The sequence below is a fragment of the Stigmatopora nigra genome, chromosome 1 (assembly GCF_051989575.1).
Source record: "Stigmatopora nigra isolate UIUO_SnigA chromosome 1, RoL_Snig_1.1, whole genome shotgun sequence".
NCBI classification, from domain to species: domain Eukaryota; kingdom Metazoa; phylum Chordata; class Actinopteri; order Syngnathiformes; family Syngnathidae; genus Stigmatopora; species Stigmatopora nigra.
The window spans coordinates 14,096,949-14,120,048 of NC_135508.1; the positions used below are offsets into that span (position 1 = coordinate 14,096,949).

The 23,100-nt window shown below is 44.1% G+C and overlaps 1 protein-coding gene and 1 long non-coding RNA gene across 3 annotated transcripts in view; one reads left to right on the forward strand and one right to left on the reverse strand.

Moving 5' to 3' along the window:
* The window catches only part of LOC144205580 (neuronal membrane glycoprotein M6-b-like), a 27,265-nt gene continuing 4,165 nt past the window's right edge, over nt 1-23,100 (forward strand). Inside the window, exons 1-4 of one of the 2 annotated variants that reach the window (XM_077730031.1) lie at nt 1-19; nt 17,934-18,120; nt 18,193-18,352; nt 18,808-18,976. In XM_077730031.1, the coding sequence (XP_077586157.1) occupies nt 16-19; nt 17,934-18,120; nt 18,193-18,352; nt 18,808-18,976 (520 nt within the window). In that variant the 5' untranslated portion in view covers nt 1-15. Of the gene's footprint in view, nt 20-7,479; nt 7,999-17,933; nt 18,121-18,192; nt 18,353-18,807; nt 18,977-23,100 lie in introns of those variants that run through there. The other variant, XM_077730042.1, reaches the window with a different exon arrangement.
* Nucleotides 3,740-5,159, reverse strand: LOC144205601 (uncharacterized). The gene is made up of 2 exons (XR_013328133.1): nt 5,000-5,159; nt 3,740-4,887 (listed from the first exon to the last, which is right to left on the reverse strand). It is a non-coding gene; the product is annotated as an uncharacterized LOC144205601 (long non-coding RNA).

The following is a 23,100-nucleotide window of genomic DNA, read 5'->3' on the forward strand; positions in this document are numbered from 1 at the left end:
GTGTATGCAACAAAGATGGGTAAGTAATTGAATTTATTTTTTCTTAAATATAAAGAAACGGGTTGAAGAAAATCAGGTCATTATCCGACTCCCACTCACTTTATTGTGCACGTGTGTGTGTGTGTGTGTGTGTGGTGTTTCACTCACACTCTGTTGTGTTTGCAGCTTTGCGCTTGTGCGCACACCCGGTGTAATGCGCCTTGCCTGACCATTGTGCATCTCAATCAGTTTAAAGGATTAAAGGAAAGGAAACGCCACTCAGAGTGCTCGCTTTCACTCTTTGACTAAAGCATTATGCTTTTTCTTAACAAGAACATGTTGGAAAATGTGATAGCTCCACTTTTTTTTTCCTCATGGAGTGTGCGCAAAGTCACCCTCTTTTTAAACTCTGATTGCAAAATTTCACACGGGTCAAGAATTTAAGGCAAGGGAGACTGTTTCGGGCTATTTACAAAGAATCATTGACATTTCTGACATTCGCCGACTTCCGTGTTTTTGAGTGTTACATCCATTCATGGCTTTTTAGCCCACACAGTTGTCCAAGTGCAGGCGACAATTAGAAAATGGTGTGTTTACCCGCAGTCACTGAGTAACATCTCGTCCTCATGCGAGACGAGATGTTGATAGGATTTTTCAATGAATGATCTGCTCGCTCGGCTGTGGATTAAACTGGACTGCAATTGTTTTTGTCGCGTGAGGGACGTATTTCACTCAAACGTAGAAACATACAAGCGCCGTCTTTGTTTTATTATGGTAACATCTGGTTTCAATATTGCAGCCAGACCGTTTACGGCCTTCGGGCCGGCAAAGTTGGAAGTACTGACAGGGAGTAGCCAAAGTGATTTATGCCAATGATCATTTTCCTGCAGGAGGGACCTGAAAACATTTTGCAGCATCTTGTTAGGAAATGCTGCTACTGTGCTGTTACATTATAATCCTTTCTTGAACTGGTCCCAGTCTCTCCATGGCCTTTCTCTCTAACCCAGTTGACCTCTTTTGTGAATTAGCCCTTTATACTGACTACAACACGTGACTACTCATGCCTTCTCTCTTGAGATTGTTGCAAGTGCACTAAAGAGGTTAAACAGATTACCATCAAGCAGGAATTGTAATTAAATCATAGTGGAACAAGCATTTGGCATTTAAAATATCTGCACAGTGCAAATGAATATGTCAAATAATATGATCTGGGAAAAAGGATTGCTATTCCATCTGGCACTTTTCTTTTGCCTAGACCAAGGGTGTCAGACTCGGGTTGGTTCACGGGCCGCGTTAACTTCAACTCGATTTCATGTGGGTTGGATCTTTTTAAATATAATATTTAGATTTTTTTTTTAAATAAATGGAATAAAAGAACTGGATTAAAAGCCCTGAATATTCAGTTTTTTATAGATCTAAAACAATGTTTGTTTGAGCTCTTTTTATATCTATTTTTATATTTTACAAAAAGATTTTTGGACTAAAAACTGAAAAAAAATGATTTAAAAAATTGCAATTATTTATTTAAAAAGGGGAAGATCAGGAAATATAATCTACATCTATAATCTTCATTTGAATTTGATCCTAAAACAGAAAGTTGCCGTTCATGATTTAATTACTCGGGCTGCACAAAATGATGCGGCGGGCCAGATTTGGACCCCGGGCCGCGACTTTGAGGGTGTGTTTTAGAGGGTTTCTTAATAGCTAATATCTTGGGAATCGGAATTGTCAAAAAACCCGCATGGTAATTTTCTACCTACTCTGAATAAACCTAGTCTATATTTCACTGGGTTTGATATTTGTAAAGTGCTCTTTACGCTTAGTCTTAAAGTACATCTCCCATGCCGCGTTGCGTAGGCCGCTTGTCTTTTTCTCGTCTTGCATGTGAGCAAATATAAACTCAGCCCAGCGGCTACTCTGATGCGTGGTTGTCGCGATAACTTGTTTCCATGGCGACTCAGCAATGCACTAAACTCAGAGGCGGACGTCACATCAGTCACTCAAGAAGAGTTGTGGATCCTCAGGCCCACGCAAGTAAATAAATATGAAAGCATGTTCATCTTTCTTTTCTGCTGTCAAAGACTAAATGAGGATAATATTTAGAGCCATCCTGCTTTAGGTAGAAACACAGGAGTACATTAGTGATTGAAGTACAGTACCGTATTTTCACGACTATAAGGCGCACCGCATTATAAGGCGCACCCTCAATGAATGACATTTTTTTCCATATATAAGACGCACTGTATTATAAGGCGCACTGTATTATAAGGTGCACTGGATTATAAGGCGCACTGTCTATTTTGGAGAAAATGTAAGACTTTTAAGTGCGCCTTATAGTCGTGAAAATACGGTAATTGCTATTGACTTCCAGGTATGAAGCATTCACTACAATGTCACCTCTAGAGCCGGCCATTGTTGATGTTTTGGATTTTTTTGTATAAAATCTTGCAGTGGGGGAGGAGCTATATGATAGAAGATTTTGTAAACTAAGATGGCATCTGCATATTTAACAGTATTGTTTCAGTTCAGGCGTTTGTGTTTTTTTAATATCCGACAGTGGTGGTTTTTCGTTTTCTGTTTTTTCCATATATAAGGCGCACTGGATTATAAGGCGCACTGTCTATTTTGGAGAAAATTTAAGACTTTTAAGTGCGCCTTATAGTCGTGAAAATACGGTAGGTTCCACGTGCAGTATACTGTATCTGTGTGCAATATGTGCAATGTGTGTGTGTGTGTGTTTGCCATAGATGGATTGTGTGTGGGATGACGGCATAACAACATGTGGAGCAGACTGCAGACTAAATCTGGGCCAGCGGGATTAATGGCTCGTCAGATAAATTGTGAGATTGAGAGATTGGTGTGAGCGTGTTTGTGTGTGTGTGTGGGTTTGTCTGCAGAGAGGCGTGGCTAGTTTAAAACAGCCTCACCCACAGGAGACAGGTATCGTAAATGAGGTGGTAGTGATGTTGTCAAGGCTATTTACTCCGCCCGTTAGAGTGGAATTCAAAGTCACCCAGTCAAGACCGGAAACGATGAAAGCGAATGATGGCAGCATGTAAGATTTTGCTTAAGTTAACATTGTTATATTCAACAGGTGTCCATCACATAACGCATTCGGAATGAAAAAACTCTTTCTTTAGATTATGTCCCTGTGTCAGGGGATGGATTATCCTATTCAGAGATGAGAGTGAAACATCTCCTTAGTGACTGAAAGTTGAGTGTGGGAGTGGGAGGGGGCGAAACTGGGTCATCACCAACACAGCAGATTAAAAGCCCTGATCGCAATGTACACACGTATACCTTTAAACACATTTGTACTCACGCCAAATGTGTGCAAGAATTGATGTGGGCACTGGAGCAATCTGTGTTCAAGTTCATTCGTGTAGTTCTATGGAAATTCCCCAAAAACGGTTTCAACATTAGACTTATGAAGATGAAACTTTCAGTTTCCCCTTTTGCCAAATTTTTTTCTTAGTGAGGCCTGATTTTAGGAAAAAAATAGAGGTTCCAAATACTTCTTTTTCTAGTCTGTGTTTGTGTATTGTTCTTATTGACAGTAAAGTCCAAAATTGTCACTTCCTCTTAAATGCAAAACTAGCAAACACGTGGAGGAGGTCATCTAGACAAACCTAAAAAGGAGATATAACATTTTAATCCCACTGACTTTAAAATGCGAACCATATTTGCTATCCATTGCCCTTCCATTGGTCCACTGGTTGTGGTGTCCCTGACGCAATAACTATGACATGATAAAAGAAGACAAGATCAAACTGCCAAATTCTTGTTGAACATGTTAAATAACATTAGTGCAGTCGTTTTCCTATTTTCACACAGTCGCCATTTCTTAGGACCTTTACAGTGACAGCCTATTAGCTTCACAGATTGTGTCAATGTTGGAAAGGGGAGATGAAAAACCTCCTAAATTGGTGTTTCTGGAAGACCATCCAAAGGTCAGTGTGTTGCTGGAGGTCCTTCACTCTGCTGAGGACTTCAAATGGAGCTTTTATTTTGCAAAAGGCTTTCCGTTTACATTTATGTCTTGCATTCACATTGGGCCCGTTATGGTCTTCATCCCCGTTATGGTCTCCATCCCCACGGGAGACGCCGAGGCAGAAAAAAGTGTGTCGGTGATAAGATTTCTTACTCAGCTGCTCTTCATCTCGGCCTTTTTTTCTTTTAAATACAGTTTCTCACTCATTGTGGAATGGCGCCGCAAAAAGCTCCCTCACCACTGACATAGCACCGCCGGGAGGCTTGAACCATTGCAGTATAGAGCATCGCCATGGCAACAGCAGCACGCATATTCCTGTGATCAGACGGCTCCGGTGTGAAGGATGAGACTGCATACAGACTGTTGAGGAAGAGTCAGCCAGCAGTGATTTGAGAGGAAATAGAGGGGCAAAAAAAAAAAAACAACAACCAAAAAACGGTTGCCCTGTTTTCTTTCACGTCCCTCCTGTGAACCCAAAGTTAGAGCTCCTCATCTCTCTGAAATGTCCTCATTTCCACTTATGTGGGAAGATAGGCATTCAACAAACGTTTGAACAGAGAGTTGCGGGGGTGTAAGAAAGTTTGCTCATGAGATACTAGCGCAGTTCTTGTATGCAAGCTCTCTGAAATGCATAGATGGGCCATCTTGACTGGTATGTCATAAAGTCGATTCTTTGACAGGTGTGTCAGAAATATTCATTCTTTTTTTTCTCCAATAGTAACCGAGTGATTAGCACGTTTTCTTCACAGTACCTGGGGTCGATGGTTCGGTCCCAGGTGGGTCCTGACTGTGTGGAATTTGTGTGTGGGTGAACAATCCATCACTATTTCATTCAAGTTATAACCCACACGACGCATTAGGTAGGAGACTTTTTGTTACTTTCTGGGTGTGATGTCGAGCATGGAATGTGGTTGGTCCTAAATGCAGGGAAGGATGTCATGGGTGAATGTGTGGAGTGCTCTATAAAATACTTAAGGCAAGAGTCTTTAGCAAGTAACAAGCACTTAGAAATAAATAACAAAATCAAACCTGGTTGAAGACATGGGAGAATGGGGAACATGGACCATGGCGTGGTAACATGGCATGCTGAAAACAAGGCAGGGTAAAGAAGACAGGGCATACAAACCAACAAAGACTAACAAACACACAGGGTTTAAATACACAAACAATGGTTGATTACCAAAGTACATGCAGCTTGTAACAAAACGGAAGCCTGGAGGGACACAAGAGGTGAAAAGCAAACAAACCAACTAAATCCCAAACTAAGCCTTCCCTCAAAATGTGTTTAGCAGTATACCTTATTTTGAGGGAATGTGATATAATTGAAGCAAATTTATTTTCTCTCAAACACATTTCATATTTACTTCCTTAGTTGCTGCTCTGACGGGCCATTTGAATACAAAATAATAAGAATCATGTCTGAAAATACAATATTGAAGTTTCCAATGAGTTTCTTTGAATAGTTTCAGTTCCACTCGGTTAATGTAAAAATCTAAGTGTGAATAATCTCTGGAGACTGACTGATGACTGGGCTGTAGTCGGCATTTTCCCACAGTCACCTGGGATACACTCGGGTTTACCCAGATGACCCTCAGCCCATCAGTCGTGGTGTCGCATTGCTTGTTGATGCGTGTAAACACTAGAATAGGGGCGGGAGTCATCACATGACGGTGAAGTGGGAGAAAAGTTGTCTCCCAACAAAGACGTTGTGACTCAACTGACATTTCACCCTCAATGAGTAATTAATTACTTGTGGGATTTAATGAAAAAATGCCAAGTAATTTTTGCTTTTTTATAGCGTAACATTTCAAATGAATTGCCAGAAATGTATATTATCAGTATTATGAGTAAAGGTCTACTGAAATCCCACCCAATTTTTATTAAACTAATAACTAAGTTACAACTAAATAAAAACAATTATTTTGTGTCAAATTTATTTTCTAAAGTAATTTAAATATATATATTATTATTAACGTTTAGCCAAGATTTCACCATGTGGCAGTTTATGTGTGTTTATATAGGAATTAGTGTGCAAGGGTGATTGATAGTAACCAAAGCCAAGGCGCACTGTATCTGATCTTTTGGACATGTTCTTAATCTGAGCGACTCGGCCAGGGATTATTTGGGTTTTGAGAGACAAATATGAGAAAATTTCATCTGGCATTCATTCCCTGTAAATGTATTATCTCACCTTGTTCTATTTTGATTGTATTGGATGATGCATTAATCACAGCAAATTAATTATTCATGTGAGCATGACATGATTACAAATGTACATTTGAGATATGGAAACATCATTAGAGACCGCAATGATCCCTAATAGATGTGTGTAAACATATGAATGTCTGCTTATAAAACACTCAATGAGAATAGATAAACAAGAGTTCTTTGTTTACACGGAAAGATCCGGTTTCAGGATCATTTTCATGTCAAACACGAATTGTGAGGGAGGGTTGACCCTCTTTGCCTGGGCCACACATGGCACACAAGCGGGTGTTGCTTTCAGCCCTGTGGCCAAACACACCCTCTAAATGCCTTGTACGTGTCAAGTTGACCTTTGTGGTGTCTGATATTTGTCAATGTTTTTGAGGGATGTACATTTATATGGATGGATGTTAAAGGGGGGCTCGCTGGAGTTGTTTGCCTGAAATCGGGCCACGTGGGGGCCCAAGCTAAAACCATAAGAGGATTCAAAACAGATGGTGTCCCATTGTCTCAGGATTTCTTTATTATGATTGGAAAATGGGGCGAATTATGGAGTTAAAGCAGCCCTCGCATCAGCATCCTTTCAAGTAAACAAGGCTGGTCCTCTAAAGTCGAGCGTGTGCCACCTGACGATCTGATTGGTCGATCGTGACGCCGCACCACGTCAGTCTAACTAAAGCTCTTTCTATGCCCCAATTTATACTCGGAAAGCACAAGATTTGCTTGTCTCTCTTCCCTCCGTGATTTTTTTTTTTTTTTGTCTCACCAGATGGAGAGGGGGCAGCGAGGCTGTTAGTGTGTCTGTGAGTGTGTGTGCGCGTGCACTCGTGTACGTGTGTTTTCACGCATGGCTACACGTGAGTTTGCATATTTACAGCTTTTGCACATTTGGCCGTCATGTCGTGCATAAACAACCCCCATCAAGAATAAAAAAAAACACATTTAAGTTCATTTACTGGTTTCCATTGACAGCGACAGACATTCAATGCATTTGAAACGACGGGCCTGGCAATGAATACTAATTTTTACGTGCCAAATAGGGCGATAAAAGTCTAATCGATTTGAACTGAATGTTCCTTGATCAAACGGATTGGACGTCTTAGTTACTGGAACGATGAGAGGAGAGAACGCAATTTAGGGACCGCAAATTCCAGCCATCCGTCCAACCTGGCCAACCCATTTTGCACGTGTAGACTATACCAGTGAGAGAGAGCAAGAGAGCGAGAAAGGTAGAGAGAGGGGGAGAGGAACAGAGGTAGAGAAAGAGAGAGGGGCAGCGAAAGAGAAGGGGGGCAGAAAGGGAGAGAGAGGTAGAGAGAGAAGGGTAGAGAGAAAGAGCGAGAGAGTTAGAGAAAGAGGTAGAGAGGTAGAGAAAGCTTGAGAGGGGTAAAGAAAGAGCGAGACAAATAAAGAGAGGTAGAGAGAACGAAAGAGAGCGAGAGAGGTAGAGAGAAAGCTTGAGAGCGCGAGAGAGGTAGAGAAAGATAGAGAGAGCAAAAGAGGTAGAGAGAGGTAAAGAAAGACCGCGAGAGAAGTAGATATAGAGCGAGAGAGATAGAGAAAGGGTGAGAGAGAGAGATAGAGAAAGAGCGGCGAGCGAGAGAGGCGAGAGAGGTTGAGAGAGAGGGGGGTAGAGAGAGAGAAGCGCGCGAACATCAAGTCCCTACGCAGGCAGCCAGGCAGCGTACGTACCATCGTTCTACCGTAAGCCCCCGAGTGCCACTATAGGAGCCCACAAAGCCCAGCTTTGATCATGGATGGAACAAAGCCGACCATGGACTCCAACGCGGAGGAGACTCAAGACGAAGGCCAGGAGAGCAAAGGTAGGCTCGCAATGCCACTGCCACCGCCACTGCCGCTCCTTCTTTGCGCATTTGCTACATTCCTTTGCGCCAACCTGAGCCCCGTCGAACCCACTCGCAATGGATTCCCACTCCGAACAATAGCCGCGCCATCTCAATTTCGAAGGGGCAAATGCAAAAGGCGATGATCTTCTTGTTCACACTGCTTTCGGTGCACATTTGCTGCTTTAGTTACCCTTTCGCACATTTGCACTCAATGGGTGGTACAGGCGTGCAGCCGTGCGCGTGCACGCCGGCCGTTTTTCCCCCCTCAACACAATTCATGATGATTAGAAATCGGCGTTTTCAACGCAAGGCTCCGTCATTTTCATGCAAGCCTTGATTTTTTTTAAGGCTTCTGCTCAAGCCTGTATGGTGGTCGCGAAAAAAGTGGCGCTCTTGACGCAGAGGCTGGGTCCAAAGACAGCAGACATAAGCGCATCCCTTGTTAAAATCCACCCAAAAGCTTTGTTAAAAGGTGGAATGATACACCCCTTTGCTATTTTGTTGCATGTTCACGTGTGTTTATGCGAGGAGATCCATTGAATGCATGAAATCTGCTCAAGCTCATTCTGCTTCTCCATCTTTGTGTCGCTGGCGAAGGTGTGTCTGTGGAGGATGAACAGCCCCCACCACCACTATACTCATGTACAAATACTAGTATGCCTCTGCAACCATGGCTGGGTCTGGAATCAATGTTCTTTGTTTTTTTTTTACTGTAGAGAGCACCATGCATTCTTTTGGGGTAATAGAACCTGTTACAGAAACTAAATATTGTTGCATGTTTCTATAACTGAATGGTGCCAAATCACATCATTTCAGTGAGGAAAAAACAGATCTCCCCAATACGAAAATGTCCCAAAATTTAGAAATTGTGGTTGGAACCTTAGTTTTTACATTTCTGACCGCCATAGATTTGCTCAATTTACCAATTCGCTTTCCAAAGGGAAATTAATTGAAATGTCCTTAATTCATTCCGGATATCCTGCGCTCAAGACGTGCTCTACTATTTTTCACCAGTAGATGTTGGCAAAGTAACATTTACTATTTGTTGGTTATTTTCTGTTTTGCAGTAAGAAAACAACCATTGCTGGATGAATTAATTCCTCATGATATTGAACCTAGTAATATGCTTTTGATTTATACAGTATCTCAAGCACCACAAGTGGTGGTTTTTCCATAAGATTTCCCCTTCAAAGTAGCAGATTTGTACCCTATTAATACCATGAATATGGAGGAGGAAATTGTGAATTTTGGGCCGGCTTATATGCGAGAAATTGTAAAATTCAACGATTTTAAGGCCATTTTAAGGGTGCGTCTTATATGCGTGGGCGTAGTGAATGCGGTAAATAAATTAACAGGTTTTATGAAGTGTAATCATGGTTTGGATTTAATCAGTCCATTGGGTATCTGCCTGTAAGTGTCGTGTCTGTTTGAAAGTGAGTGCTGAAAACATGGCTGTAAACTGAGAACATCACAATATGAATCTATGAGTGATAGGCAGTGGATTTGAATCGAATTGAAACCCAATGTCGTCAATGCTTTGGTTTTCCATTTTAGCAAGAACCAATACACCTGTAATCAGGCACATTTCCTGGATCTTATAAAGCGCTAACAGGAGTGTGATTAGGAGAGGGCATGAATTTGTCTACAGAATCTCAACTCTACCGTTTTTGCCTTTTTAAAAAGCCTTTTTACATATAGGTCACTGACTTCTATCATTTCTGCAATTGTGGATTCGAAAGTGTGGATTGCTAAAAGCATCTCTGCTCAGCTGTGATGATGTAAGTTGGAGAAGCGAGGGGTGTCCCTCCACTCTGATGGTTTAACAACCCATTACGTCATCCAAGGCATGCCCCCACATACCCTGGCCAAGCCCTCATGGGAACCACTCGGTCAGCATCAGCTGGCCGAGCTTGTTTGAAGCCTCAACGCGAGGATGGCGGTCAAGTTCGGAAAGACTAGTAATTCTTTAATAGACACTTTACGCAAGGTACGCTTCCCGTCCAGTACTCCAGGTGGGGTGTTGCCCAACTGAATGCACCCATGTAGCTTCCCTGAAATAGATTATAGACTGGCCTATTTGTGTAATCATTTGTGAATTTGCCTTTTGACATCTGGAATGCTACCACGAGCTTATAGCATCCAATAAGACGCTGAAGATTTGCAGTTGGGGCCAAAAGACGTGAGCGCTCGAGTAAGGAGCTTTTGTTGCCGGCCGCCAGCTGCTTTGGCTCCAAATCATGGTATAAACTGCAGAGGGTGATGTTCAGGTACGATGAAAAATAAAATAATTATACAGTTGCCGATGCACTTTGTTGCAAACGGACCAAACAGGCAGCAAATGAAAACAATCATGAGGAATATGCAAATGTTCATACAGAACTAACCGTTGCGCTAGGCTAGATAGTCAACCTAATCTGAATTAAGCACTCTTGCCAACACTCATTTGGGCACGCCCAATTTAAAATTATGCAGCATTAGCAGTAATTGTATTTATTTCGATTACAAATCTGGAAACAATGACAGAATAAATGTAAGCATTTTAGTTCATCAAGTTTTTTTCATACCTGGCAACCTATACATTTTTTGACTATTTCAAATTGTGTATGCCATATAACAATTTTTGTACGGGATTTTTTTTTTACGTTGACTCCTAATTTTCCATACTTTATGCATGATATGCGCGCCAACATTCCCCTTCCACACGTCCGCCTTTTCACTATATATAAATATAGCGCATCAGCAAGCAATGTATCCAGGCAGTCGATCTGTCAGCGTCACACAGCGACATATACAGAATCTTGAATTTAGTGCTTACTGATTAGGCACCCACGTCCACTTGGGTAACTATGATTAAATATGTGCTGCGTTGCATTTGTCTGGTTTATGATCACTTAATAAGGGGAATTGCAACATTAATAAGGGGAGCAATTGGCCGAGGTTGACAGGTATGCTTTTGGTTTGGTTACATCTGACAATTATTCTATTTGAAGATCTTAGCATAGTCCCACATGTCTTAGATGTCACTTTCTTTCTATGAGATTCTGTTTGATTGCATTCTGTTTGATGAGTGAAAGCAAAAATCCTCTTGAAACCTCTATGAGGATGTTTTCCTAGCACTTTATGCAAAGCGACGCTTCCTCACTGCCCTCACTTTAGATGCTCAGGTCAGAACTTGGAGGGAGATTACGTCATTGTCTGGAGGGCAGAAAAGTGCCAAGCGGAAAGATGAAGACTGCTCCTTTTTTTTCCAACAGTCCTGTGTAAAAAAAAACATTAGGCAATCTGGGATGAACACAATACACCGTGATTATAAAGATGATATTAACTTTGCGATTGCCTTACACGATAAAAGGTCATGGAAGAAAAGGTCAACTTGTGTTTGATGGCAATCTGTCAGGTGCCGGCCCTGACATTTGGTTTGTGTTGCGGATAAACATTGAATTCTTGTCACCCTTCACAGATCTAATCTAATAGTAAAAATGACAAATACTTTATTACTCCATTAATATTTAACCATTTATAGCTATTGGTACTTATCTGAAATATTAATTTATCTCACTTTATTGTATGTAAATTACTGTAGATTTATACTGCACAGTTTGTCAAAATACCTTCTGGGATAACCCCAAGATATTAAAAAGACAAAAAAAAACAATAAACTTAATGGTAGTTGAGATTTTGATAAATGGCTTGATTACATTTTGAGGATTTATGAGTCAGATAAAGCTATAACAGCAGACAAATGGAGAAACATTCAGGCCTCATTGAACAATAACTATCAAGATCTTTCTTAACAGGTCTTTTTCAGAGTGAAATGTTGAAATGATCAATGAATAATCGGTGTTAAACTGGTTTGAGAAGTACTGGAGAAAATGGAGAGATAATACAAATGACTGAGAGGAAGCCTGTTTAGCTGCACAACGGCCCCATCTGGGGGTGATGAGTCGTAAACAGAAAAAAACAGGGTCACATGATTTAGCTGTGCCCGTAAAAATAGAAGATTTCAATGCTGCTGAGTAGTTAGCGTGTCGGCCTCACAGTGGTGGATGGTTCAATCCCAGGTGGGTCATCAACTGTGTGGAGTTTGCATGTCGTCCCCAGCCAGGCTTGCACGGGGTTTTCTCCGAGTTCTCCGGTTTCCTCCCACATTCTAAAATAACATGCAGGGTAGGCTGGTTGGATACTCTACATTGCCTTTAGGTATGAGTATGAATGGTTGTTTGTCTCATTGTGCCTTTTGTTTGGATGCCACCAATTGAGGGTATCGCCTGCCTGGTGCACAAAGTTAGCTCGGACCCATCCCACTTTTTGACAATTTTTTTCCAAGTAAGAAAGCTATAGTAAATTGTCAGATTAATATGTTTCAAAGATGTCGGGTTTGTGAAAATGTAAACTATCTGACTCTGGGGATAAAACTCTCAATCGCAGAACTTTTTACATTTTCTTTGAATAAAAGTTGAATTGAACAACTGCTTCCTTTCCTCGAGATCACATTCTTCGGGACGTTGTGACCTAATAGACGACAGGCGTTCAAATTATTCAGTGTTTAAAATAGACTGCACCATGAAGCGACTCCTGCAAATCAGCATGCATCTGATTTCATTATATTCCAACCTTCACCTACTGTATCCCCCCCACACACCCCACCCCCTAAGCCTGAAGCTATGAGTGAGGTCACTGAAGCACGTGAAAGCCATCGCACAAGGAGGCAGAAGCTTGTGTATCTCTCATTTTAAGACATTTGCCCAAAGCGTGCTGTCAGATTCCATCTGGTTATGTGTGTGTCTATGTGTGTGTGTTTGTGTGTACGCGTTATGCTTTCATTTGTTTACGTGCCAATGACCACGGGTACTTGAAAAGGGGGAAAGCTCTATTTTTACATGCGTATAGTGCGTTGTGTTCACATTTAACCGGCTCATCTGCCCCGTGACCACATTAAATGAACACGCTTTCTCAGGACATAACCTATGCGTCCAAATTGGAGTGTTGCTTTCACATTTGTGCAGAATAGAGAGCAGAAAAGTTGTACATTGTTCAGTCCTCAGTCTGATGTGAGATATGAATAGCCGTGTGACAGGTTGGCACAGCGTGTGTTGTTCTCGAGTGACGTCCCACTCCACTGGCCTTCCTCCATCACTGATTCAGATTGTTTTTTCCCCTAGTGGAGGCCAGTAGTAATGATCGTTGGTCACTTAGTAGAAATTCATCGATCATGTCATTTTTGGTAAGAATGCCGGACAGTACATTTCCATCACAAGGTGGCCACGGAATTCTTTAAAATCTGAGAGACTGGCACGTCACCCAATTTGGTTGCGTCATTGCCGAGCACTCGGATGGTTTCCACAGCACAACTTGTGGCCAGGGGGGCCATTTTGAATTTTCATGGAGGAAGACTGAAGCGAATATTATCCACTCTACTTGAGACTACCCCAAGGGGTGAAAGGCTGAATAAGAGACAAAAGACAAGAGTGCTAAAGTCACATGTTTTCACGCAGGGATGCACCCAATGCTTCTTGAATGTGCGGCTGCAGGTATGGAATTGGTTCGTGTATAAAACGCCAGCACAAATGCCGGCATACTGAACGTAAGGGTTTTTTTGGCAGTCATGCTATGATTTTATGTGTAAAACCTCGAATTCGAGCTAAAATGTACTTTTTTAGATGGTCTGATCTTAGCTATAATAACCTCCAATTTCTGGTTAATACAGAATCCTTCTGGTCAGATCCCACCTAAGGTGTTTCTTCACACCGTTTTTAATATTTTCTTTATGTATACTGTCATTAAATTTGTGAAATGCTACCCACTCATGATCATTTTGGGTGGATGACCCCTCATTTGGGACCCTTGCCAAGGTTTCTTATTATACATTTTTGTGGTTTGTAGCCTTTTTCTAGCCTAGGCTTTAATTCTCTTTCCAATGTGAGTGTGTAAAGCCCTTTGAGACTTTTGTTGTGATTAATAAAGGAATATAAAAAACGAATCTGACTTTCTGGCTTGTAAATGCCAATCAACACTTTATTCCCTCTGGTTTGTGTGCCCCAATGACCCAAGGGGCACTATACTAAGGCAGAGCTATTAATAAAATGTAACAAGAAGGCTTTTACAACTATGCGACACATTAAGCTACAGTTATAGTAGTCGCTTTCGATAAAGATGAATTAATATATGCCTTTAAGTATTGTTGTTCTGCCTACATATGTTGCTGCACCTGTGTTGAAATGATTTTTTTATCAGTTCCAAAAGTCAACAATTTTCAAACCACTGCTGCATTTATCATTTTTTTAGCCACTCAAAAGTTATTTTTCAAGAGTGGAAAATCTCAGCTAAACAGCTTTTGCAATTTTTCCTCACTTCATTGCAAAAGTTACCCATTATTGTTGGTATTTTTGTCTCCCCGTGTGAGAGGAACAAAGAGAAGGGGGAATAGAAGAAAGAGTAGAAGCAGTTGATGAGCTCAATGCTATAGAGTACCACTGAACTGGGTCGTGGGTACCAAGTTGCTATGGCAACTGGTGCTTGCCGGGCCCTTAGGCAAAGAGATGCTCTTTTTTAAGGAGAACATGTCAAATCTTGTGACTCCTCACTGTGCTTGCCATCCAAAATTGCCAAATGCCAAGACAAGTTTCTTTTCATACCGTAGCTAAACATCCTTTTGTCAATTTTTTACAGCTTCCCCCTCAAAGTCACGGGTAAATGAAGCTTAATCCCCAAGCACGTCTTTATACTCTAAATACATTTTGTACGCTCTGTATTAAAACTAAGAAAAAAATATTGAATTCTTTTTTTTAATTTTAATGTCAAAAGGTTGTGCTTTCTTTTTCCTAGCATAGTATGCTTTTCCTGTACATTAAGTGCAATTTGCAAAGGAATTTAATCACTTTAATCAATTGAAAAACAAAAACCTTGTCTATTTAAATAGTACATTTTCCACAGTTTGCAGATGATTGCTTATTATAAATTGATATAAAATGCACATGCATATTCAGTTCTTCTCCATTGAATTGGTTGCATTTCTTCTCCTTTGTTCTCTGCCTATCAATTCTGCTTTATAGAATCTCACCACATCCTTCCAGATCATTAACATATACAGTAGAGTCTAAATTGTAATCTAGAAGAAAACCTCAATGCTAGCCTCCGGAGCCTTCCTCGTTAGTAGGTCATTGTACGAGTGCTGACTTGATGTACGGTGTAGGAGGCGGCATATAGTATAGCAACATATGGACTGAGCCAGCCAGTCACGGTAAGTAGAATGTAGGCTGGTGGTCCTATTTCACACTGGGGGCAAAGAAAGGAGCATGTAGCGTGGTAGCAGGATTCAGCGAGGTGTAACGCAGTCGCGACGGGCTGACCTCACACTGTCACCTCAATTCACTTCTAATGAATACTCCATTGATTTCCATTTGGCCGGACCACTCTGGCCTGTCTGTTTCCTATTAGTGGGCTTTTAAAACCACTTCCACCAGTTGACCAGATAGTGTGTGTTGAAAAGAAACCTGGAAAGGAGCAGAAAGCCAACATATGTATTATAAAAGAACTCAATAGTTTGGATTTGTCTCCAAGTCCTTCTGGAATGAATGGATGGACGGATGGAATGGATCATCGCAATTGGTTTGTTCCCTTTTATCAAATATTTTGACCTGGATTAGATGAGCTGGTGAGATTTGAAGTTGAAAGCAAGATGGGGTTTAAATGGGCAATCTGCATCGTCATCAATAAGTTTACCACGAAGACCCTCCCTCCAGTTTTGCCCTGATTCTGAGTGATGCCTTTTTCACTCATCCTTCCAATCAGTCTGCCTCTTCATTAACATTAACAGCATTTGAATCTATTATGCAACAAACTTCTTCCCTCATTACGCAATCAAGAGTCTTCATCATGAGCAGCATCCTTTGGAATGGAGCATCTTAACTCTGTGGTTTTAATCAAGCATCGAATCAAAAGGTTTAAAGATGGCCGTAAACCCAACATCCCTAAATATCACAACATAAGAACAAAATGGCATTTCTACATAAATATACTCGTTAATTTAAAAGAAAGAAAACGACTAGTGCTCTAAACTGATTTTCCTACATATGACAAGACTAAGTGCAATCATATTAGCAAGCAAAAAATGCTTAATTCAAAGCGATCTAACCACTGTACGTATCCCCAAATTATCTAAAATCCCCAATTATCCCAAATTATCATTTTTTTTGTCAGACATATTTTTGATCAGCCTACTTATAGTCAAATGATCCACAACCAAACAATTTTTTTTGTTCTGTTTAGTATTTTTTCGCCTGTAGTGTTTTGTCATTTTACACACTGTGAAAAACAGTCAACCTCGCACATTTCTAAATCATCAATGCTTGGCCAGATACACTACAAATGAACTTCCCTTTCTATAGTGGAGGCAAAAATCAATTTGCTCTTTTAAACTCATCAATAACAACCACAGTCCCAATGGAGTGTAAATTGTCCCGCTTCAAGAGATCGATAGAAAACCCTCAAAGGAGAGTCTACAGTTTAAAAGAAGAAAAAAAACGCTTCCATATATTTACCGAGGTTTTTTTTAGGGGGGCAGATTATTTGTGATTTCCCACAAGATAATCTTCACATATGATAGCTGCGACGTGTTTATGTGGATTATTAATTACCTGTAAAACCTGTTATTAGCTTTCCACTGATGGATTGAGTGATGAAATCTGACAGTGGCTTTTAAATCTGGCTTGTGTTGAGTGTTCAAGTCAATCCAACGAGTTCACTGGATCATCTGCCTTGGATCATCCAATCTTTCTGCACGTTTTCGGATTCCCGACGTGCACTCGTGATTGTTGAAAGAATGATTCGATTCTTACGCACGCCACCAGCTAAACACTGGCTCTGCGTTTGCCAAATGGAATAGGTCGCTATGGAAACGTAGCTTAAAAGACATTTGATTTTATCCCATTTTTCCTTTCTGCCAAACGTCCTGCCTTACTGGAGGATCTATTTTTAACAAGTTGTTATATAAGAGTTCCCTCCTCCTTGTTTCTCCTCATTCTCTTGACTCTTGGCGTTCATACACAGAAAAAAACGGTGATGATTCCGGAGCGCATCAATGCATCACAGCATTTTAGAGATAGAACACTCAAGTGCTACTTTTCTGGTGGCCTAGAAAACATCTCTACTTTAAAATCATTTATTTAGCTCCAGAGCATGACTTAATAATGCGCTCTCGTCACAAAAAGCGGAGGGAAAAATCTTTGGGGATGACAAAAGTGAGGAGAGTGTGGCTGTGCGATGGCTTGTTGCTAACATGAAATTCAGCGGCTTAAACTTTAATGTGGTGACAATGCACCTTAATCAAAGCACTCTTCTATCATTTTCACAAAGATGAATGGAAAGATAATGGCATATCTGTCACCCTCGGCCAATTGCTCCCATTATTAATGATTGCAATTCCCCTTCATAAATTCCCTGATCATAAACCGTATATATTTATTCACATAGGGCGCCCTTAAACTTTTTTTACGCATTAAATTCAAGATTCTTTAGATGTCGCTGTAGGATGCTGACAGCTTGACTGTTTGGGTACATTGCTTGCTGACACGCTATATTTATAGTGAAAAAGCGGAGGGGTGAAAGGGGAATGCGCATATCATGCTTAAAACATGACAATATTAGCAGTTGTCTGATACCAGTGACCAAGACGATCCGGATTAGGGCCAAAATGGCTAAAACGAGATTGGTTTTATAAAAAAATGTTATTAAAAAAAATCCCCCGACAAAAGTTGTACACATTTTAAAATGATAAAAAATATATAAAATACGGTAAAAGGGTATATGTTGACAGGTATTTTTTCCAGATTAAGTAAAGATGAATAATTAATCATTCAATCTTTGGATGCCCCGTTTTGTATATTAAATGTATGTTTTTTGTTTTGTTTTAGGATGCTTCGAATGCTGCATCAAGTGTCTGGGCGGAGTGCCCTACGCCTCCCTGGTGGCCACCATCCTCTGCTTCTCCGGGGTGGCCTTGTTCTGCGGTTGCGGCCACGTGGCGCTGACCGGCACACTGACAATGCTGGAAAACCACTTCTCCAGGGTCACCAGCGACCACGCCACTCTTACCGTTGTGTAAGTTTCAACAAGTTAGCCAAAAGCCATCTTTTCCAACTTTGACCTTACCAAATTTGTCCATGCCCCCAGCATTCAGATATTCCAGTACATCATCTACGGCATTGCCTCCTTCTTCTTTGTGTACGCCATCGTCTTGCTGGCTGAGGGATTCTACACCACGAGCGCCATCAAGAAAGAGCTGCAGAGTGACTTCAAGACCACCGTGTGTGGACGTTGCATCACCGCCTTTGTACGTCTCTCTCAAAAACACACATTTTACACACACACACACACACACACACACAGTCAAAGTGTGACTTGACTCCATTTAAGCCCCCGGGGATAACGTTGGCACAGTTTGTCCTTTCTAGCCTGATTCGCTGATTGCTGCAGATGTCCAATTTGTACTTATAAGGGTAGCCTTTATTAGTGGTGAGGATTCAAGATGAACAAGACGTTCACTGCTAGCATTGACGCCATTAGGGGTAGTCCGATTGACTTCCACCCAAAATTCAACTCCCAACATGGATTCAAGCTTTTCTGCGCTGCCGTCGTCATTTAATTTACCCAAGTTCCCCAGAATGCCTAATGTTGACCCATGCGTCAAAAAAACTATAATGAAGCCCCTAATACATATTCATGCTTATGTGTCATTCTCTGAAATCGGCGGTGAGGGGAGAAGACTAATTTTTCTGCTCTTTCCAGTTCATGTTCCTGACCTACATCCTGGCTCTAGCATTCCTCGCCATCTTCGGCTTCACGGCCATCCCGGTCTTCCTTTTTTTCAACATGTGGAACACCTGTGCTGCCTTGAGGTCTCCCGAATCCAATATTACCTCGCTGGACTCCATTTGCGTTGATGTCAGGCAATATGGTGGGTGGCGCCCAACCCATGTCGTCTTATTGTGTGCAATCAAAATCCAACTTTGAAGCTAGAAAGGAATAATATGTCGCTATATATTGGTGAATGAGTGGTTAGCGCATCGACCTCACAATTGTCAGATCGAGGGTTCAATTGCAGGTTTGCATTATCTCCCCGGGCTTGTTTGGGTTTTCTCCAGGTACTCCGGTTTCATCTCAGATCCCAAAGATAGGAATGCTAGGCTATCTGGTTGAACACTAAATTGTCCCTAGGTTGGTTGTTTGTCTCATTATGCCTTTTAGTTGGCCGGGGGTCGGCTTCAGCACCCCCGCAACTCCTGTGAGGGTAAGCGGTAAAGAAAATGAATGAATATTTATATATTCAGGAGGAAAACAGCAGTCAGGGTGATTCATTCATGTGGGTGAGCACAAATGCTAGACAAAAAAAATAACATTACCAAAACCGGAATTCTCTTGCTATCATAGTGTAGCAGCTAAAGCCCTATTTTGCTATTATTATTTTGAATAGTCATTGGTTTCGGTTTTCGGCCTCAGTTATCGTGTCAACGGGTTTTAGAAGTGTCAGGAGTCGCTGGATCGCCTCTCCTGACATGACGTCACGGTAGTTATCAGCCGTGGCTAATTACGTGATTGGATTATTTTTGGTATTTAAGCATTGTGATTTTCTGTGGACGCCGTTGGATCGTCTGTTTTCGTTCTGGTGTAGTACTGGTTAAGTTCTGGTTTCGTTTCCTGTTAATCCTGGTAGTTATTGCTGTTTCCATTTGACGCCACGCCGCATGTACTTTCGTTTGTAATGAGTGGTCAAGCTGAGCTGTTTAAGTTATGTTATCCCGTTTATTAAATCAACCTACAAGAGCTACAGATCTGCCTCACCTTTCCATTCCTTCGGCGACTCTGCATCTGGGTTCAACTTCCCCTCCGATCGCCTCGCAATACGCGGCGGCGATCGTAACAGCACGATCCAACCATTATGGACCCAGCGGAGCGCCACCCACGCTCGCGGCGACGCACTCGGCGACGCCGCAAACCATCCACCTCGAAGACACCGGACTGCTTGGAATGTATAAGTAACCCCTCAGAATCGTTTAGGAATTTTGTAATGGACACACCGTGGTGCGGGGCTCTCAGGCACATCATCGCTAGAGATGAGCCACAGCTAGGAGGAGAGTTAGAGCCGCAGCGTACTCATACGCCCCACCACTGCTATGCACGCCGCCCTGGGAAGCCTTTACCGTTTCATCATGAGGCCCAGGTGCGTACAACCACCAGAGGCCGCCCAAGTTATCTTATGCCTATGCCCAGAGGTATTGATTCACCATGGAGGGAGCCTGAAGACTCTGGTGAGGAGGACATCATTGAGGAAATAGATTTTTTCGCTGGCGTTTCGGAATCTGATGATGAATTCTTTGACCAATTCGGACCCCGAGACCTTCCACTGGAGGAGGATTATCCCGATTGTTCCCCCGATAATTCCTATTACAAATACCCCGACCAGCAATTGCAGAGTGGGCTGGCCACCAATTGTGGGGCGCGGCGTGGTGGCGGGGGTGCTGTGCAGTCCTCCCAGAGGAGGCGCCGAGCGCCACGCCGTAGAGCGAAGCGAAAGCAATGCCTGGACACACTAACCACTGTCCAAGTTACGCGCCCGCCCACGTCCTTCCAAGCTCCTTTTCCGACCACGTCCCTCCAAGCTCCTTTTCCGACCACGTCCCTCCAAGCTCCTTTTCCGACCACGTTCCTCCAAGCTCCTTTCCAAGTGCCCGAAGTTACTCGACCGACCCCGCTGTACCAGCAGCTCCTAAGGACTATGCAGCCCTCCCCGTTCCAAGTGGCCGAAGTCACTCGGCCGACCACGCTTTTCCAAGTGCCCGAAGTTACTCAGCTGACCCCGCTGTACCAGCAGCTCCTAAGGACTATGCAGCCCTCCCCGTTCCAAGTGCCCGAAGTCACTCGGCCGACCACGCCTGTCCAAGTGGCCGAAGTTACTCGGCCCAGCGCGCCGTTTCAAGTGCCCCAAGCTCCTGTGCCAAGGCCACGCAAATTACTCCCGTTGCCTTTGGGGTCGCCGGTCGCACCCGTACCGAAGCCACGGATCAGGTTTCTGGTGACGGACGGCCATTCTAACACCACTCTCCCAAGCACCGCTCTCCCTAGCACCGCTCTCCCTAGCACCGCTCTCCCAAGCACCGCTCTCCCAAGCACCGCTCTCCCAAGCACCGCTCTCCCAAGCACCGCTCTACCAAGCACCGCTCTCCCTAGCACCGCTCTCCCAAGCGCCTGCCCGTCCTGCGCCTGCCCGCCCAGAAGTGGCGACGATGCTCCGGCGCTCGATGAAGACGGGGCCGGCGACGTCGAGAGTGGTATTTCGCCGGAGTCCCTGGAAGATGGGACTGGCGACATCGAGAGAGGCAATTCGCCGGAGTCCCTGGAGGAAGGGGCTGGCGACGTCGAGAGTGCCAATTCGCCGGTGCCCCTGGAGGAAGAAGCCGGTGACGTCGAGAGAGGCAATTCGCCGGAGTCCCTGGAGGAAGGGGTTGGCGATGACGAGAGTGCCAATTCGCCGGTGCCCCTGGAGGAAGAAGCCGGTGACGTCGAGAGTGGTAATTCGCTGGTGCCCCTGGAGGAGGAAGCCGGTGACGTCGAGAGTGGCAATGCGCCGGAGTCCCTGGCAGTAGGGGCTGGCGACGTCATGAGTGGTAATGCGCGGGAGTCCCTGGCAGTAGGGGCTGGCGAGGTCAAGAGTGGTAATTCGCCGGAGTTCCTGGAAGAAGGGACTGGCGACGTCGAGAGAAGCAATTCGCCGGAGCCCCTGGAGGAAGGGGCTGGCGACGTCGAGAGTGCCAATTCGCCGGTGCTCCTGGAGGAAGAAGCTGGTGACGTCGAGAGTGGCAATTCGCCGGAGTCCCTGGATGAAGGGGCTGGCGACGTCGAGAGTGCCAATTTGCCGTTGCCCCTGGAGGAAGGGGCTGGCGACGTCAAGAGTGGTAATTCGCCGGTGCTCCTGGAGGAAGAAGCCGGCGACGTCCAGAGAAGCAATGATCCGGGTTCCTGGGAGAAGAGGGCTGTCCACCCCCCGAGCAAACAGGGTAAGGTGCCCGACCGTACTAAACTTCTAATATTTCCTGAAGGCAGGCAGTTTGGCAAAGACTTAAGGGTCCAACTGGGATGCCTGCCGGACCGACCACTGCCTCGTCTCGTTTCTGGCCGACGCGGACGCCCGCCGGACCGACCACTGCCTCGTCTCGTTTCTGGCCGACGCGGACGCCCGCCGGACCGACCACTGCCTCGTCTCGTTTCTGGCCGACGCGGACGCCCGCCGGACCGACCACTGCCTCGTCTCGTTTCTGGCCGGCGCGGACGCCCGCCGGATCGACCACTCCCTCGTCTCGTTTCTGGCCGGCGCGGACGCCCGCCGGATCGACCTCAGCCTCGTCTCGTTTCTGGCCGACGCGGACGCCCGCCGGACCGACCACTGCCTCGTCTCGTTTCTGGCCGGCGCGGACGCCCGCCGGATCGACCACTGCCTCGTCTCGTTTCTGGCCGGCGCGGACGCCCGCCGGATCGACCTCAGCCTCGTCTCGTTTCTGGCCGGCGCGGACGCCCGCCGGATCGACCACTGCCTCGTCTCGTTTCTGGCCGGCGCGGACGCCCACCGGATCGACCACAGCTTCGTCTTGTTTCTGGCCGACACGGACGCCCGCCAGACTTGCCTCTGCCCCGTCTTGTTTCTGACCGGCACGGACGCCCGCCAGACCTGCCACTGACTTGTCTCGTTTCTGGCTGGCGCGGACGCCCGCCGGAGCGACCTCTCCGTCTGTTCTTGGGTTGGTGTGGAAGACCACCGGACAATTCTAGATCTCCCACCCACCCTCCCTGCTTGTTCCCGTTTCTCATGTTGTAATTGACCTTGGGACGTCTAGAATCCGTCCCTTAGAGGGGGTGTACTGTCAGGAGTCGCTGGATCGCCTCTCCTGACATGACGTCACGGTAGTTATCAGCCGTGGCTAATTACGTGATTGGATTATTTTTGGTATTTAAGCATTGTGATTTTCTGTGGACGCCGTTGGATCGTCTGTTTTCGTTCTGGTGTAGTACTGGTTAAGTTCTGGTTTC